The 19877-nt window shown below is 42.7% G+C and overlaps 1 protein-coding gene across 2 annotated transcripts in view; it reads right to left on the bottom strand.

Moving 5' to 3' along the window:
- Positions 1-1531: 1531 nt before the first annotated feature.
- Positions 1532-19877, bottom strand: part of JAG1 (jagged canonical Notch ligand 1) — a 49253-nt gene continuing 30907 nt past the window's right edge. The window contains exons 14-26 of one of the 2 annotated variants that reach the window (XM_083175848.1): positions 19628-19792; positions 19375-19488; positions 18040-18153; positions 17846-17959; positions 16554-16670; positions 16085-16112; positions 14723-14808; positions 8327-8440; positions 8038-8147; positions 6734-6973; positions 6206-6337; positions 5022-5169; positions 1532-4033 (exon numbers count right to left, since the gene is read on the bottom strand). In XM_083175848.1, coding sequence (XP_083031974.1) covers positions 3570-4033; positions 5022-5169; positions 6206-6337; positions 6734-6973; positions 8038-8147; positions 8327-8440; positions 14723-14808; positions 16085-16112; positions 16554-16670; positions 17846-17959; positions 18040-18153; positions 19375-19488; positions 19628-19792 — 1946 coding nt within the window. In that variant the 3' untranslated portion in view covers positions 1532-3569. The remainder of the gene's footprint in view (positions 4034-5021; positions 5170-6205; positions 6338-6733; positions 6974-8037; positions 8148-8326; positions 8441-14722; positions 14809-16084; positions 16113-16553; positions 16671-17845; positions 17960-18039; positions 18154-19374; positions 19489-19627; positions 19793-19877) is intronic. The other variant, XM_083175849.1, reaches the window with a different exon arrangement.

Genomic DNA, 19877 nt, shown 5'->3' with positions numbered 1-19877 from the left:
GTATTCACAACATCAAGCGTTGCCTACACAACAAGTGGATGATTACAAACAGGGCTGACAAGCTGTAGGGCAAGGTCATCTGCCTGCTTCTTATAGAAGACAATTTGTCCGCTGTAATTTATTTAAAGGAGTCAATTACCAATAATCCTAGACAGACGAGGGATTACACCCTTAATTATTTTAGTTTTCAAAAATCTTCCAACCCGCTCAATGTCTGACTACACTGACTTCCTATTGGATGTCCGGTCAGTCAGACACTACCAGCGGTCCCACTGGTAGGAGGAGTTTCCTCCCTCTAGGACTGCCAGCCATAAAGGAAGCCACTCCCTATCTTTCACGCTGCCCAATCTAGCTTCTATGGGCTCCAGCTGATGCGGTCCTTAGAAGCCAGGGGTTAACAGATTGTCACACAGCAGCACCGGTACTGGCACCTTCCTTGATCCATTGTGCAGGTGCTTGGACCTGGTCAGTTAACTCCGCTCCGGGCACGGTGTAGCGGCAGCCATCCCCCCTACTAGAAGTAAGAACCACACCTGTTAGCATTTGAACACCTAGAATGACTGTAGTCATGTTGCAGCGTTAGCAGTTTTGCACACTCCTGCTTGGTAGACTAGTTTAAAGAGGAGATGCAAACAATAGGTTTGGGTTAAAGAAGGTGAAGGGACACTTCATTTATTCAGACTATGCAATGAAAAAAGGTGTGTAGTGCTGTAGAACAGGATTCATCCCCAATGGCAACAAATCATTCTTTTAGTCAGGTTTTCATGCTTCTGGCAAAAATAAAAGTTACTTATTGTCTTGTCAAGAGAGTCACTATGCTTTCACTGGGTGTGCACCTCGCAGCTGATTTCAAAACTGGATCACAAGATGTTCCCCCGGTTATCCTGCCCCAAATCTGATCACAACAACAACGTGCCAAATGAATACACATGCAGGAAAGGAGACTGGAGGGGGTCAGTAGTATTCCACCTAATGATTTCATCCTGTCTGCATTTAGGGCCTTCTTCAGATCACTTCGACAAAAATGTGGCCAGTGTCCCGATGTTGTGCATATACGCAGAACCATTTTTGCGCATGTCTGTACACTGGAAGCTCACTTCTGGCCTTTCGAGCAGGGGGTGGAGAGGGGCATTGCGACCATCGAATGATGGGGGAGGTTCCCACAGGCATGCAAATGGATGTCCACATAAATCATCCGTTCGCCGAGCGGCCGAATTCAGCATGTGAGTGGGCGACACTGGCAATCCATTCACTAGGTTGGGTTTGGAAAAATTCACTTTGGCCCATGCACGCGTCCGAGCAAAGGGATCTGCATAAGGCCCTTAGTTTGCAGGGACCAAATCAAGAACACACAAGACATTCAGGGCTGACCATGTACAGTACACTCAACGGTGCAACACCAACGCATTTTGCAATGTGTTGTGAAAGGTTCACAGAGTGCGGTATTTTGTAAACGGATACGCAAGACGATACAACAGAATATGTAAAACAAATGTGAAGTCCAATTTCAGAAGTTTTCATACAAAAAAAATTTAATAAATATTACTTTTCAAAATTTATTGCCTTCCAACAACATAAAAAGATGCACTTTAGGGATTATATAACACCAATATCACAATACAGGGATTCTTCAGGACTTCTGTGGCATTTTGAAATAGAACCATCACTACATCTGCTACAGCTGGGGCATAAACTTCCTCTTCTCTGCAAGTACAGTTAACAATGCAGGGAACGTGAAAGCCTAAGACACGCAGTTTCGTTGCAGTTCATTATAAATAGTGGCAACAAAAAAAAAGCCTGCGGGCTGCAGGAACCAGTGCAATTCCGCTAGTTTTAAAGGGGCAATAGTTATAAAATGATTGCCGCTTTAAATCTACGGGCAAGATCACTAATTGCCCAAGTCCCTGCAACTCCAAGGATGTTACATCATGGCCTATGACGGTCTAGAGTTTTAATCAGCTTCTGCAGTGCTTAAGTACAGATCCAACCACTGTATTATTGCCAGCTTGCCTTTAAAGTACTTTTGTTGTCAATAATTATAGCATGAGCAAATCAGCATTTTGTCAACATATTTAAACCACAGTATTATAGAACACCCACGTGCCTTGGCCACATGGCCTGCAGTGGCAGTGTATTTGTGTGGACGCACAACAGTGAGAACTGGACTTCTACTGTTCAAGTATTCAATAATTCTCCTAGAATACTCCCTAGTATCAGTAGATCAAAAAACAAACGAAACAAATATCTACAAGTGGTTCTTTAGCACATTTTTTATAGTAAAACAAAACAAAAAAAATATATAAAAAAAAAAAGACTTTACAAAGACAAGATTGCAGAGTTTGCAACTTCACAGGCCAATTGAGTTACATTTTTTTTCATTTTTACATGCGCACTCAAAAAATTTCTTGTACATGTTCCCTTGTACTGCACGGTTCCAGAATATCTGCCAGTCACACTTTTTTTGTTCTCCCACTTAGGTTTTTTTTTTTTTTTCTTTTTATATCAAAGCCAAAAGCAGCAAAGATTGTTCTCTAAAGTCTAACTCTGAAAATGGTCTCAGTATGAACGTACAAAAAAAGTTTTTTTTGTATTTTTGTTTTAAAGTGATACTATATAAAAAGGTGTTTTACATTTGACAAATGTACAAAAAACAGCATCGAGGCACGTGCGCCCATCCTATTCTTAAAAAATAAAACTATTTTTAGAACACCTTAAGTTTTGGCATATAGTTAAACGTGTAACAAGAAAAAAAATTCAAAAAAAAAAACTGAAGCCACGAGCTTACAAAGAGCTATCAAAAACCTTAAACTCTAAACAAATATGTATAAATAAAAAAGGAATGATGATATTTAAGGCTTTCGATTATTAAGTTAATAAATGAAATATACACTGATTAAAAAAAAAAAAAAAAAAAAAGGGGGGGAATGATTTATTTACAGGTCTATACAAAAAAAAATAAAAAAATTCTACTTGACAATTCTTCATTTTACCAGCAACAGCTGACAGTCCCGCCGCCTCCCCCCCTCCCTCCCCCAACACAAAAAATACAATAAAAAAAATAAATAATAAACTTAAATTTTGATAGTTGCTGTGGTACTGAGCTACAAAGGCACTTTCAAATACAGAACTAGTTGTACATCACTATAAAAACAAATATACAAAATAAAAAAATTATATATATAATAAATATAAATAAAATGTATTATTCTAAAGACTGTATTTCTATGGACACCTGTTGAAAAAAGTCGATAAAAAAACAAAAATAAAATAAAAATAAGAGCTAGCGAACTGCAAAGGCAATGCCGGATCTTCTGAAGCATTCCTTCCATCGTCCAGATGCGGCTGAATTTTCATTAGGGCACTTCTCACTAGTTTTGCATAGATGTGAAATGCAGCACTTGGTATTCCAGCCAACCACAGCAACTATCCTTGCCAGTGTAAGCCAGCTTGTCAAAACTTAAATTAACATAGGGATTCTAAGTAAATAATAGCCTTAGACTCAAATATTACACAACAGTTTAAGAACTAGAACAGCAGACACCAGCTCTGCATGGCAGCCCCCTTGTCTGCTATACAATGTACTCCATTCGATTTAAACTTTGTGCTGTTTCTAAGTCTCTGTTGTCTTGTTTATTTGTCCAGTTTGGTTGTTTTGTGGGCGTGCCATTAGGTGCTTTTTCATCCCTGTCTACCAGCGTGTATGCCGGCTGCTTGGCGTATCGGCTTTTCTGTTGGTGTTTATCCATATCGTCTTCTTCCACTTCTGAGTTGTGTGTCCTTATTTTAGCAATTTTGGAATTTTTGTTTTCGTAGTCTTTAATGGGAACGCTGTTCGCTGCATGTTTTTCGATGGGGTTCTTAATCTGGTTTAGCTGCTCCCTGACATTGTTCGTGGTGTTGTCCTCCGAGGCGGTGTGGCTCTGGCCGCTCTGTTTTCTGCGCTTCCGACGAATGCACCAGTAGAAGGCGGTTACCAAGCAACAAATCCATGCCACTGTCAGGATAGAGCTCAGCAACGGTACGAGGAAGTCTGCTGTGGAAAGATGGAACAATTAATATATACGGTCAATGCACACAGGTCCATCTCCATCAATGCCATCCCACAGTATATCTCCATGCGGTCACCTTGGTCACTATAGGAGGTGTCAATTTACTAGTGTCTATAAACAAAAAGTGGGGATGTTGCTTATAGCAACCAGATTTTATCTATCGTTTCTCTGTTCCATCCTAAAAAATGATAGACAAAATCTGATATGTCAATACTTCCAGACAGGGGAAATATCGGCACGCACCTATTCGGTGCTGCGGTTAACGACAGCACTGAAGGATGTCCAAACCAGTCGGATTGGTTTGGTCGAAAATGGCCGCGGATTGTCAAATTCATGTCCGTGTTAAGACAATCAGTGGAATTTCCGACACTCAACAGTTGGTACATTGAATACAGACTGTCAATTTACTGTCCGATCAAGTGAAAAAAGTCAGTGATTCCGACTGTCAGGACGTTCAGACAGTCGGAATCTCACATTGAATACCCCCCTTTTAAGTTCTACAGTATACTACAGTTACACCTACAGCTACAGAGCCCCCACTAGTGCACACACTGCATTGCAACATGGTTTGTTGTTGTAGATACAAAGCCCCAGTTCTAGCAAAGTTTGGAGAGGGATATAGTTTTTCAAACACAGCAGGTCAGAAGATCGATTTTGCAAAGTTTGGAGAGAGATAAAGTACTAACCAATCTGTTTGCCCTCACCTGCTGTGTTTGAAAAATATGCAACAGATCAGTCCTTTAATTGCTCTCCTAAATTTGTGAAATCTATCCCAAAAGAGACTTTGTTTTACTCCCAACTAAGACCATGATTATGGAATAGAAGCAGGGATTGTTAGACTGTAGCGTATTCAACAAAGGATTACAAAGAGGAAATGGATATAGGATATTCAAATGGAATTCAGTTTTTTTTATTCTATTTTAAACCCCACTCCAACTACGTCAGCGAGCACTCCAGTGTTCCAGCACTCACCTGTCTGGCTTTTGGTTTGAGTCTGCACTCGAACTTCTGCCACCGACGCGATGAAAGTGTTGTTTCCATCTCTTTTACTGACCAGGTTTATTATCTTCTCAGTGATATCTTGGATTCGGCTCCTGCCATCTCTGCTGTCATCAGCAGACTGAAAGTAAACACAAGTTATTTAACAAAATGCTCATTCCGCTTTCAAAACAGACCATATAGGATGTTTGCTTTTGAAGGGGCGTGTTGTGTGTTAAAGCCCTCAGACATTGTTTGTAAGCTGAGTAAGCTGCTTATTGAAGTTACACTGTTACTGTGGATGCACAGGGAAATCACTGAGAAGTCCAGTTACAAAGACTGCCTAAGTGCCCATGCCAGAGTCCAGAAAGAGATGTAACGGATGGGGTGCTAGAGCAGGCCAACCCATGATTCTCCAGCTGTTGACTACACGTCCCATCATGCCTCGGCGTGTCAACAGCTGTAGTCACAGATTGACCAGGCCTGTGCATGAGAGATGTAGAGCAGTAGTAGAGCAGTAGTAGAGCAGTAGCACGCTGGTCAGCCACCACTTCTGTGAGCATAATAATTCAGTGCATTTTATTACCAGATGGAGATCTCCGCTGCTAGGTCTATTGGTATCACATATGCACGAACACATCTTAAACTGGGTACACACTGGCGTGATATCAGGCCTATGGGGCATATTCAATCTCGCCCGCCATGGGAAATGCTGATCCCCACCTATTCAATGCTACCGTTTCGGACAACATTGAAGGCAGATTCCAACAAAACAGATTTGACTTTAATCTGTTGGAACTGGTTGGTCGGAAACGGCCACGGATTGTTGAATTCACTGCAGTTCTTTGACAATCGGCGACTGTTTTTGCCGACACGTTCACTTTCCAACACTCCACAGCCCGCACATTGAATTCCGGCTGTCGAGTTACAGTCGAGCCAAGCGGGACTGACCGTGATTCCAACAGTCGGAATCCAAGATTTAGTACCGCCCTTTATGTTCGGTCAATAATTTCGGCCGATATATCAGCCTGATCGCTCAGTGTGTACCCGCAATCTGTCATTACCTCAACATGTAACCAGGATAGATAAAATAGTAATATTTATAGGTGCATAAGGCACACAAGGGAACATGCACATAACAGACAAAAACGTATAGATCTTATTTGACAGGAACTTACTATAGCGACGTGTATCTCATTGTTTGCCAAAGGAGACGGCTCGCAGGTAATGTAGATGGAATAATCGGCCGAAGCATTCTTCAAAATGTTAAGATTCCTCAGTTCATTGCAAATGCTCTCAGTCGTGAGCCCCTGACAAACAAACAATACATATTAGATTCCAGAAATCAGGGCTGTGTAGTAAGTGTGACCTAGAGTAGGACACTACGTCCAAAATATTATTTCTACTTATTAAATACAGTTTTGTTTTAAAGTCAAGAGACCATAGTGGATTTTCCTGCACCAAAAAGGTGGGATATTCATGTAACAAAGTTTCTATACTCAACCAGATAAATACAATTTAGGAAGTTAAAGCACACAAATCGATTGTCTGCAGAACTATGAAATTGTTTAAGCAAACATCACTTATCCCAGTCACGCATGTCTATCACGAGCGGAAATCATCTTCTCCCAATGTAAATAATTGAATCCCCCCTCCCCCCCCCCCCCCCCCCACCTCCAATATGTAAGGAATAGATCTTCACTTACCGGTGACATCATCTCTTTGTTGAAGGTGAAGGTGACGTTCACACAACTGCTGTCCTGATAACTATTGTTGGAGTTACATTTAGTTTTCACCGGTGGCCGGTTTGACGGCCAGCACTCCCCAGCTCCGGTACAGGGAGGGATGAAGCAGTGGTTGTCTTTAATTGGAACACAAGACTGCCCAGCGGGACACTCGTTATGGCCTTTACTGTGTAACTCACATCGCTGTGGGCCGCACCACACCTACAAGTGAAAACAGGAAAGTTATACATAGAAACTTGCAATACTATGGCTATATGTACATCACTTATACAGTTTTAGTACAAACCCTACATATTGGATTCCCCTGGCACATCACTTCCTATCAAAAGAAATGGGCAGAATCATAGAGTTGGTTCATTTAATATGTTGGTTTTCCCAGGTGGATCACCATTCTTAGATGCCAATCAGATAGCGGAGTGGCGGATTGGATCAGCGCAACGGGAAGTCAGGGCCGTAAATGTATGGCCCGCACAAGTCTGATGCCCCTTGACATTCCACTGCAAAGTACCACTATCTCCATTTTGCAGTTATTGGTGCCACCTTCCTTCTACATTCAGCACTTGGCCGTCCCACAGAGACCTTAGTAGAATAGAGACTTTGTTGAAGTCCAAGAACATTCTTCTTTCTGCTACTTCGACTTACAGATGTGTTCATACATCTTGCTTCAAGAACGCCATACCCGGCGGTAGTAAGCCGGCAGTTCCTGGCAGCTCTGCAGACATTGGGAGTAAGTTTTTGCCGAAAATGCATCTTCTTCGCACAGCTATGCAAATAGGACACATGCAGTTTCTGCTGATCAAAAGGGCATGCCTATTTTCTCAATGTATCTGCATTTCATATGTCGCATACTGAATATGGGGGGGGGGGGGGGGTGTTTCATTGAGACCCGGTTGCCAGGCTGCGAGTGATTAGCGAATGACGGCGCATGTGCAGAGTGTGATGTTGACAGGGGAAGCAGCGGGTCCTGCTGCCCCTGTCCCCATCCAACTTTACAGAATTCAATGAGCTGCATATTGAAGACTTGTGCTCTGTCAAGCAGAGAAAATTCTGGACAGACTGTTCTTGATCCTACATCCTTCTTCTAATACAGAGTTTACAGCAGGGACTGTACCGCCTTGTTGTCAGTGACTTATTCGGATCTTACAGTGACAACAGATTTATTTATTTAGGTTTACAAGGGGATTTTTGAATGTAAAACATTTCAGTCAACGTACATGGCCGGCAACATTCGCCTTGGCTCTTCCTGGCATCTAAACAAAGCTTACCTTGGAGCAGGCAACTTTTCCATTCAAACAGTGACACTCGTTGCACTCGTCATCCCATTTCGCTCCATCTGGCTTAACATGTCCATTCGTAATACAAGGCCTTCCTGTAACTGCACAATGATAGAAGCGTCAGCCCAATGGCTTGTACCAATTCCAACCGGAACTGCACTTAGAGCATTTGCCATTAATGGAGCCCATACATGAAGGTCGCAGTTTGCGGTTGATGTGAACAGTTATTGAGTTAGATCATCATATAACAACATAACAGAGCAAAAGCATTATCCAATACCTTCTTGACACTTTGGACCACTGCGGCCAGGTGGACAGACACAATGATAACCATTAATGTTGTCTATGCAGGTAGCCCCAAACGCACACGGAGAAGACTGGCACTCATTGATATCTTGGAAGAGAAAGAAAACAAAAATATCAAAAATGAGACAACATGGAGGTTTTGATAACATACTGCACATTTATTTATTTACAGTTTCTTATATAGCGCAGCATATTCCGTTGCGCTTTACAAAGGGGACAGTGATACAACAAAACAGGGTATTTACAGACAGTCAAAATGTAGGAGGGCCCTGCTCGTAAGCTTACAATCTATAGGGAAATAGGCATTGATACATAAGGATAGATACTGTATTCTTTATTGCATCGATTCCACCAGAATGCAAGGTTCTATGACTTTGGGGCAGATGTATGTAGCAGTGATAAGGTAGGAGAGGCGAGCCAGTGAACCAATCAGCACTGAAGTAACATCTATAATTTGCATACTATAAAAGTGAAACAGAGCAGCTGATTGGTTGTCGAGAGGAACTTCTCCACCGGCTCACTTCTTCTCCCTTATCACCTTCATGCATCTGTCCCATCATGCTTTGCAGATTAATAACCCGACGGCTTCCTCTGTAGTAGCTGGCCGTCTCAGTAGGTTTGCCAGTAACCTTTGTAACTGGTAATAATGCAGAATGAGATAAACACTTCGAGGACTGGCTCCAAAAGTATAGTTATGAAATGCAATATATAGTCAAGTCTTTAAGGCCAAAGGCAATGTATTGTACCTTACGATTACCCCTTCGGGATTACTTTAGTGTTTGCTTAATAATAATTAACAGACGAATAGCCTGAAAGCAGTTTCATAACCAACTCAATATGTGTAGAAATATTACAGGCTATAAAACCGTGATCATAGGTCACTTAGTACAGAGAATTGGCTTTGTGGCTTCTGGGCATGAGTATCCTTAATGAAATGTCAACAGATTACACTTATAAACTCCATACAAATAAACCACGGACTTGCATTAGATCCAAGTTTGATGCCAAGTATCAGCAATGCCTACCACTATGCTACTTGTTTTGTAAATATTATATACACATACATAGTGTTCATTCTAGCACCTGCTATCTTTGAAAACCCATGCAGTTCCTCTTCCCTGTCTGGGGTGTCACTGTCTGCTGTAGTGCTTTTAGCACTGTGTGGTCTGTATATCAGCACTGATATGCAAACCAGACCTGTGCTAGAAATGCCACAGCAGACAGCAACACACCAGGCAGGTAAGAGGAACTGCATGGGTTCACGGGTGCTAGAATACACATACACACACACACACACTAGAATGGGACTGGCACTCAGCTTGTAATGTTAGATAACTGGGTGCCTCCCCAAGGCTGCGAAGTAGCAGTCTGTAGAAAGCACGTACAGGGTGGCACTCACCCGGATTTCCAAGCAATCAGAATACAACCAAGCTTTGGTTATTGTAGTCCAACGTTTCAAATCTTTTATTCAATTTTTCATCAGGGATATATGCAGTATACTCGTGGGTGACTGGTAGATATCCTCAAAGAAAACCTCGCCAATTTAGGGCAAGATGCCCCTTTGGTCAAATTGACCCAGATACTGAATATACTGACAATAACTGACCACCAAGACCACCTTTAGGGGTAACCACACGTACAGGCACAGGAGGCACTACACCCACAGTGGTGGTCTAAGCCAAAGGACGAACAAAACGCAATTACAAGAAGTAAATCTAGTAGTAAATCTCTTATGTCCTGTCAGATACTGAGAAACACCTATTAAACAAAGGACTTTCATCTGTACCAACCAACCACTTTAAGGAGTTTGAGGGGAGTTTGATGGGTCGACACCATCGAAACTTAAAGCTGAAAGAATACTTCATGAAGTCTCCCAACCCCCAGGACCCACAGCAAGCTCATCCATTTAAAAAGAAAATCTACATCTCCGCAAAGTTTCAATCCCTCAATCAAATGCTATAGTCCAGGACAGGCCAACCTGTGGCTCTCCAGATGTTGTTAAACTACAAATCCCAGCATGCCTTGCCACAGTTGTAACACTCCCTTATAGCAAAACTGTGGCACGGCATGATGGGATTTGTAGTTTGAAAACATCTGGAGAGACACCGGTTGGCCAGGCCTGCTATAGTCGATTACTGGAAAATACAGTCATCAGTGGTGTAAAGAATACACTTATGCCCCTTTCCCACTGCAGCTAAAAAATGGTAAATTGCCGATTTTCAGCGCAATTTACCGTTTTAAGGCTGCAGTGGGAAAGTGCCAGAGTTGAAATACCGTTTAAAGCTAAATGGTATTTCAACCCGTTTTAACACGTTAAAATAACGTTTAAGAGGCAGTGGGAATGCCTCTTAAACGTTATTTAGCCTCCAGGCAGTCCCAGTGCCTGATGAGACCTAGTAGTTCTCACTTTGTGCATGTGTAATGAGTGCACGTGCATAATAAAGAGCCGCTCATTACATATGTGCATATGTAATGAGCGGCTCATTATTATGCACGTGTACTCTTTACATATGCACAAAGTGAGAACTACTAGGTCTCATCAGGCACTGGGACTGCCTGTACCCCGCATGGACCCCCGCTGCCTCCCCACTGCCCTGCATCCCCGTGCAGGTAAGTACAAGGGGAGGGGAGGTGGGGGCACAGGGCAGGTACGGGGGGCTAGGCACTCTTTACACTTGGGGGGGGGGGGGGAGGGATTAGGCACTCTACATTTTACACGTTCACTGCATTACAGTTCACTGCAATGGGAATGGTACTTAAATGGTAATCTGCTGCAGTGGGAATGCTAATACCGTTTTAAATACCATTTAAGATTACCAGTACTTTAAACTGGTCTGCAGTGGGAAAGCAGCATAAATAATCTACAACATAACAATTTAAGTACGTATGAACATGAAGCATTAAAAAATCTCAGCTAAACACTTCGTTAGTTATAAGAGCCGCTGACGGGGGGGTCACTTAAAGTAGATTTTCCAGTGATGCTGCTGCAGTATAGTCTCCCAAAAATTCACAAAAAAAATTTATGAGCCCGCCCAGCCGAACAATAATTTCAGCCAGAAATTCTTTATATAGCATAATTGCCAAATACGTAAATCTACGGTTACAACTGGCAATACCTATTTAGACCAGACGTACAACAGACCTATTGCTAAAATTACAAGAATTAGGTTCAGTAACAGCAGACCGTCTCCTGTGCTGTATAGACGTGAACAGCCTATACACAAACATACCCCACGGAGAGGTCTTAAAATCGGTTGAGACCCTTTTAACAAATAATCAACACTACAAAAAGGACCAGCAATTGATTTTCTTCTGACACTTTTAGAGAAAACATTGACCCGTAATTTCTTTTACTTTAACAGTGAAGATTATTTTTTTTTTAAATGGGGTGTGCAATGGGGTGGAACACAGCCCCGGCATTTGCAAATGCCCACAGGTTTGTGGTGGAAAGGAGATAGAAGAATAATGTATGCTGTTGCATATTGGGAATGGTTAGGAACAAACGATTTAATTTAGATGGGATCACAAACAGACTTTACAAATCAAAATGGAGGTCACTAAGATGGACCCCACGATAAAATTTACTTTTGAATGTTGCCCCCGACAAATTTTCTGGAGGTCTTAATGACCAAAGAAGGGACTGAACTACAACCAATATCTATGTAAAACCTACTAATATGAACACCTTCTTACACTCCAACAGTCATCACCCCACCCGATGAAAAAGGGAATACCATATTCACAGTTCTTAACAATTCGCCGTATCACCAGCCAAGAAGTTGAGACTGAGAAACAAATGGATATTTTACTAACAAAATTCCTACAAAGGGGTTACAAGAAATCTGGGTACTTATGTAGTATCTGGGCTGCCGATTTCTAAATCGGGTACATTGCATCGCATGCGACCATCGGATGCGATGCGATGCGATGACCCGATTTTTCCATAGGAATCAATGTTAAAATGGACTGAGTCCATTTTAACATGGAATTCAATGGGAAAAAGGGGTCCTTTTCATACCCCTACTATCCAAGTGGGCATGGAGTTGGATATAAACCTGTGGCGAGCGTAGCGAGCCACCGAGCCCGAAGCGTGGCGAGCCCCGCGAGGGAACACAGAATACCGTCCCCTCGCGGGGCTCGCTTCGCTCGCCACGCTTCGGGCTCGGTGGCTCGCTGCGCTCGCCACAGGTTTATATCCAACTCCATGCCCACTTGGATAGTAGGGGTATGAAAAGGACCCCTTTTTCCCATTGAATTCCATGTTAAAATGGACTCAGTCCATTTTAACATTGATTCCTATGGAAAAATCGGGTCATCGCATCCGATGGTCGCATGCGATGCGATGCGATGCGATATCGCATCGCATCTGATTGTATGCCTTAACTTAAGGCATACAATCAAAAAATCGGCAGCCCAGATACTACATAAGTACCGAAATCTGAATTGCTGGCAGCCAAAAAAAAAAAAAAAAGTATTAAATAGAACACGTGATGATTGTCTTAAAACCAATCTTAAAAAAAAAAAAAAAAATCAGATCGTTCTACCCTTTGTGAATAACTTTACTACAGCTAGCCCACTGGTATCTACAACGGTTAAACAACTTTGGCCAATGATCACTACCGATCCACATCTAAAAGGATTACAAGATACTCGGATCCTTAAATGCAAGAAGAGGGGAAAAAACTTGAAATACTGGCTTGTAAAAAATGATAACACGGCCAAACCAAGCACTTCAAACATACACTTTATGTCTAAAGCTCCAGGGTGCGATAAATGTGTCGTCTACGCTACCTGCTGACACATGAAAATGGGATGATTTTGACATTAAGATGTCAGTCGTTTCGGTATCTACATAATCAAGTGTCCGCGTGGACTGACTTATGTGGGTAAAACCACCTGCTCCTTCGGAGATCGCGCGACACAACATAGATCTTCCATCAGGCTGGACTGTGTAGGAAAAGTGACCGACCAACCAGTTGCAAGTCACTACAAACTAGCCAGACACTCATAGGCACAATTACGTTACAAATGAATAGATCAAGTCGAAATGCCGAAAAGGAGGAGGCGATTGTGCACAGCTTCTACTTCAGGGAGAGATAAAGTGGATATCCAGACTAGACACGGTGGCCCCTTGAGGCCTCAATGAATATCTTAGAATCTAGACTATTAACTTTCAGGTCACCTGTCATTTGTTGGTGTATCATACACACTAGTTGTGTCCATTGTTCTTAGCTGTGATATATTGCATATATGATTGTGCCTTATTGGTTCTGCATTAATTGTGACATTTTTAATCCTGATAAATATGGCTACTTTATTTTTGAAGTGTCCCTTGGGCACTATTAATGTTCTAATGCCCATGACGGGTTAATGTTACCAACTTCCTTTTTTATAAAGGCTTGTTCAGTTTTCTTTTTTCACCGTTAACCTGATAACTGCTACAGGCCTCAGCGGAAACTCAGATTGACTGCAAACCGCCCCGTGGACGCTGCGCTCCACGAGACGGAAACCGCTTGAGGTTAATGACAAACTTGGAGACCTCCAAGCGCTGGGTGTTCCCGGGTCACTGGCGTATTTCACTATTTAAGGTAAGACAGTCATTTACTGCATTTATCCCTGACGAAAAATCCAATAAACGATTTGAAACGTTGGACTACAATTACCAAAGCTTGGTTGTATTCTAATTGCTTGGAAATCCGGGTGAGTGCCGCCCTATACGCGACAGAGAGATTATATATATATATATTCCTGTAATTAATAGGCCCTCTGCCCACAGTGATGTCTGACCACCTCTCTACCTCCTCATTAACTTTCCTTTAGAAGCCCAATGTCTTCCTCTGATGCGTAAACACAAAAGACCTTCCCTGCCTGCAAAAGCCTGCACTCAGCACGCTGGCCCCAACTTCTAACAAGCAGCCAGTGAGGGAGGGCTGTCGTTATCCGTACGCCAACTAGACTCCGCTTGGCAGCCGCCCAAATCTGAGCAAGCCTATTCATAAATGAGTGCGTGAAAGGTTCCCAGCTGTATTATCACCGGTATGGCTTTCTGCATGGAATCTGGTGTGAAATCTACAGTGCTAACATTTGTGACAGAATGCCATTTAAAAAACAGGCTGTAGCATTCCACTTAGATGGAAAATACACTTTGTGCCATCACGGAGTACAATTATGCAGAACTCAGCCACATGTGTTAATTGCCTGTTTCACACTAAAAATAAAGTTGTTGTTTTTTTTGCAATAGTCACACCACATAGGGGAACATTAAACACTATATGGGGTTAAGAAACAGGATAAAATGTCGTTTCTAGTGGAATTAAAGGCGGTAAAATAGCAAAACAATACATTAAAATGGTTTAATTGCAATACTTACTTATTCTACAGTCTGGACCAGCAAATCCAGGAGCGCATTCACAGCGATACCAGTTATCCCCATCTACACAGGTTCCACTGTTGTAACTGTAAAAATATAAATACAAAATAAATCAGATACATTTGTAAGTGTTACATGTTGGAGATGAAACGCTGAATTTATCACTTAATTTTAGCCATTTTATATAACTTAAGGTCTGAATGAAACACTGCAATCTTACATTCATCTAAACGGTTGAATAGGTTCATAAAAATAACCTTTAGTACATCCGTTCTTACACAAGTATTACCACGTAGGCTTCCCTGTAAGCAAAGTTTACGGGACGTATGTTACCCAGACCTCATAATACTTCTGTTACATATACTAATGCAACTTGTCGGGAGTCAGACAGTAGTTAATAATGTGGGGTAAATTTACCAAGATGGGACGTTTCCCATAGTTACCAATCAGCTTCTAGTTACGATCTTCTAGAACATTCCTGGCCAACCTGTGGCTCTCTAGATGTTGTCAAACTACAAATCCCATCATGCCTTGCCACAGTTTTGCTATGAGGGAGTGTTAAAACTGTGGCAAGGCATGCTGGGATTTGTAGTTTCACAACATCTGGAGAGCCACAGGTTGGCCTGTCCTGTTCTAGGTGGTGTGAAACAAGTAAGATGTAGTATCGGGGAGGACAGGTTGGCTGTCAAACATTCAGTGTATGTTTGAATTCCTCAGAGGGCCCACTCAGAGGGGGGGGGGTCAGGATTAGGAACTCCACCCACCCCCAACATTTACAGCTACTTGTAAACATGTGAAAAAAATTCAATTCTGAAAGGAAACATTAGTGGTGGAGCGGGGTGGGAGTAAGATATTATTTTGCTCCCATGCTTTCAGAATATAAATGTTCATGAAAAAATAGTCATGTGTAAGCGCAGTTTGGGAAAGTGACTATATAGTACTTTGGGCCAGATACATTAAGCTACAAAAGTGATAAAACGGAGAGTGATAAACAACCAACCAGCTCCTGCCTGACATTTTTTAAACAGTCTGTGACATGGCAGGTAGGAGCCGATTGGCTGGCGGTTAATCACTTTCAATTTTATCACTTTTGAAGCCTTGTGCATCTGGCCCATTATGATTTATGACCAATTATGAAATAGAGAATACAAAATACAGGACACCTTGCCGACATGCATGAAGCCGACCAATTTGTTATAGCTAGAGGAGGAGTGGGTTCACTTTTACACAGATCTCAAAGCGGGATCTTATTGGCTGTCCAAAACACGTGACAGATAGCCAATCGATGAGAACAGAGTAAAACCGAACCCACTCTAGACATTTTATTGGTTGTTAAATGTAATGGCTTGCAATGCTACTTACCATGGATGCGGGTTACAGTCATTCGTATCTAAAAACAAAACAAAAGCAGTTTAGAAAAAAAGTATCGTAATTCAATATAAGCAAATCCTATGCACACTAGGGACTGTAAATAAAAGTTGTTTTTTTTGAGGGGGGGGTTGTAGGTCTTATTTTTTTTCCTAATACAAGTATAGGAAAATCCGCTTGCAATATGAAGGAAAGCGAGAGGAAGCAGACGAGTTGTGAGTGTGTTTAAACACCAGGCAACATCTGTCCTTGGTTAGGTCATCTGCAACTTTCTCATGCCCAGGTCGGACCTCTGTTACTTCATGTTATAGCATAACATGATTCAGGTGATGCTGAAGTCCACATCAAACACTTCCCCCACTTCTGGTTCCAATTTAAGGTACAGAGGGCGACAGGATGAGCTAATTGTCTAGTTCTTGCAGCTCTGCTCCCCCCACCCCCTCCCCGCTGACAGCAGACTTACTCTGAGAGCACGTCGGACCTTCCCAGCCTTCTTTGCAGACACAAGTGAAAGAATCCCCTCGGACTATGCAAGTTCCACCATTGAAGCAAGGATTTGGCAAACAGCTGCTGTTTCTTGCTACGAGGAAAAAAACAGTGCAAAGTAAGCATGAAAGCCGAGCAGGGGAGAGACGAGTCACGAGAGCGAACAGGATGTTTCCCTGCTTTCAAAATTCATTTTCTCCACTTTACTGCCGACTGCAAACAGCAAGCTAGAAAATGCCTTCATCTGATTTAACCCAACTACAGACTTCTCCACTACAGACCAACATGAGCAGCCCAGAACCCATAATGCAGGGATTACAGGGCATCTAGTGCTTATGCTCTGGAGCCAGGACACTGGTACTTTCCCTAAGACCCATGGAGGTCAAATATATTTTAGGACCCAAACTATGAAGGTCGATGATAGTACCACAAATGGGGCTACTAGCTATTTTGGGGGGGCGAGGGATGAATTTAACAAAGTCAGGGCTTCCTGGCAGCTCACCGGCTGCTGTATGCTCTTTTGGGGAGGGGGGGGGGGGGGGGGGGGGGGGAAATGTAGCAAACCTTGGAGAGAGAGAAAACATGGAAAGCAATAAAGTACAAACCAATCTGCGCCTGTAATTTTATAGACGGTGTTTAAAAAGTGATCGATGCCAACTGTTTCTCACGCTCTCTCTCTCTCCAAGCTTTAGAACATATCCCTCTGTGTTCTTTTCCACAAGGTTTAGCCCATGAACATTGGTAATCAAACACTGGAGAGATAAAGTTACGAACCAATCAGCTTCTGTAATTTCACAGCCTGTTTTTGAAAAAAGTGACAAACTGATTGGCTGTCATTTTATCTCTAGGGATGACAATATGAAGGTCAATAGGATCAGAAGGACGACAAGCGTTACGTCAACAATGGAAAGGTGGACAGTCAAAAGGTCGACCTGAGTTTCACGTCTTTGCCCCAAATTTCGACGTAAGTCGACACTGACACTGTATCAGTGTACCGCGTCCCCTCTTTGGGCATGGTGCCTCACTGCACTCGTTACATTAGATTTTGCACTCCCTAATGGAAGTTAGGGTATGAAATAGCAACTGTCGACACAAGTTGGCTCAAAAAAAAAGTTAAAAACTTGTGTCGACCTTAGCCGTGTCGACATTCATTCAACCTAATAAACCTATAAAGTGTCAACCTAGCGACCTTATCCCCTCCCCCAACTACATTCCCCAAGATAGACCGTAACACATGCAGTTTCTAAAGTACTTAGAACGCATTCTTACCGATGTTACAAGTGGTCCCTTCCCAGCCAGCCGAACACATGCACTTAAAGGTATCCCCCTCGTCATAGCACGTGCCGCCATTGTTGCAGGTGAACCCGTCACACTGGCTGTCTTCTGCAAGAAGAGAGCACATGGTTTTAGATCTGGCATTCCGAAACATCAGCGTTCATCTTCAATTACAAACATACACTTACGGGAGTGGCACGTCTTCCCTTTCCACCCATTCTTGCATTCACAGTAGAAATCATTAACCAAGTCTCGACAAGTACCTCCATTGTGGCAAGAATTTTTACTGCAGTTATTTATATCTAAGAAGAGAAACAGATACAGCGCACGGTTACAAACAAGTGCTCAATGACAGCGGCCACCTAGGCTGGGGGCAGAGACTCACACAGTGTTCTCACTGCCAGTGATAAATGCAGGGGACTGCAGGGACTGACCCCCGTTCTCACTGCAAGGCAAATCCCTGGGTGAAGAAGTTCTAATTTGCCTTTTAACACGGGTTTTTATGCAGTCGGATCTCAAACACGAGTAAAAAGAAGGGGTTTACCAGTGTACGAGATCCGGGTATGCGACCCGTTCACACTGCCAAAAAAAAAAGTGCTAAAAGGCAAATTTCCAGGTCGACATGCTAGACCCGGGGTATTAGCGGCTTTTCATGACATAATGCACTACAACCCCCAGCAAGTTATGATCGCCAGAATGTAGCTTCTCTTACAAGCCAAGTGCTCTGTATTAAAAGTAATACTGCATTCATAGAGCACTGCATACTGACCGCATCTGCAATTCCTCCCATATAGACATATGCATCTTCCAAATAAATACCCAATGAAAATTCTAGGCTAATCAAGACAATCATTGCTCGGTAGCATTTCTCGACTCTCTACAACAGGGGTGGCCAAACCAGTCCTCAAGATCTCCCAACGGTCCATGTTTTGCAAATCACCTAGCTGGTGCACAGCTGTAGTCATTACCAACGGTCATATTTCCCAGACTCCCTAGCTGGTACACAGCTTTAGTTATTACCAACGGTCACATGACCCAAATCACCTGGTGCACAGCTGTATTCATTACTAACAGTCACATTTTCAAACCTGCTGCATTCATTCCTACTATAGACCCACAGGTTGCCTGATACACATGAACTGTTGGTAGATCTTGAGGACAGATTTGGCCACACCTGGTGTACGGCACCCAAAAAAAGTGTCTCAAATGGACAAAAACAAAAAAACTACTTTAGCTCTATAGTAGGAAGAGGGGACAATAAATTCCAGATCCCACTACTCTTGTAGACACCCATGATACAGAGTGGCAATGCGTCCTGTGCCTCCGCCACCTCAGTCAAGTAGCGCACCACAAGGGTTTGAAATTGCAGCCAACTACTAGCAGCTTGCAGCCAAGTACTAGCAGCTGTATGGGTCACATGACTATGCACACAATGTGGTAGCCAAGAGGTGGAGCAGGACAGGATCCACCCACAGCGCAATGTCCCACACCACCTTCCATAGACTAAATAAAGGAGTACTCACTTATTTCACAGTAAGTTCCTTCCCAGCCTTCACTACAAATGCACTTGTAGGAGTTCACCCCATCGATACAGGTGCCACTGTTTCTGCAAGGGCTGCTTTCACAGTCATTGATATCTGCAATAAAGAGTAGAGGCGAGTTTCACACCACAGCGACTAACACAATAGTCAGATTACACAATACAGAAGCATCAAAAGCTGTAGACATCCAATTTCCTCGATATCCACATACCCATCTTAATTAAGGCATACTTACTTTCATGACAGTATGTGCCAGTGAAGCCTTTGTTGCATTCGCAGGTGAATTTCCCTCCAGCCTGGCTCTTGCATTTTCCATGTGGCCCGCACACATTAGAGGAAATGTACCTCACACCTTCGGGGGTACTGTTTGAAGTCACCGCAACGGTACAGCTGTCAATCACTGGAGGAAAGAGCGGTGGACAAAAGGTAAGAATTACGGGACTTGTAAGACTGGGGTGCTCTGATCATGGACAAACTATCAGCTG

This window comes from Crinia signifera, chromosome 3, assembly GCF_055691185.1.
Source record: "Crinia signifera chromosome 3, ASM5569118v1, whole genome shotgun sequence".
In the NCBI taxonomy this organism is placed as follows: domain Eukaryota; kingdom Metazoa; phylum Chordata; class Amphibia; order Anura; family Myobatrachidae; genus Crinia; species Crinia signifera.
The sequence above is the reverse complement of the archived record's forward strand: the minus strand, read 5'-3'. Positions and strand labels throughout refer to the sequence as shown.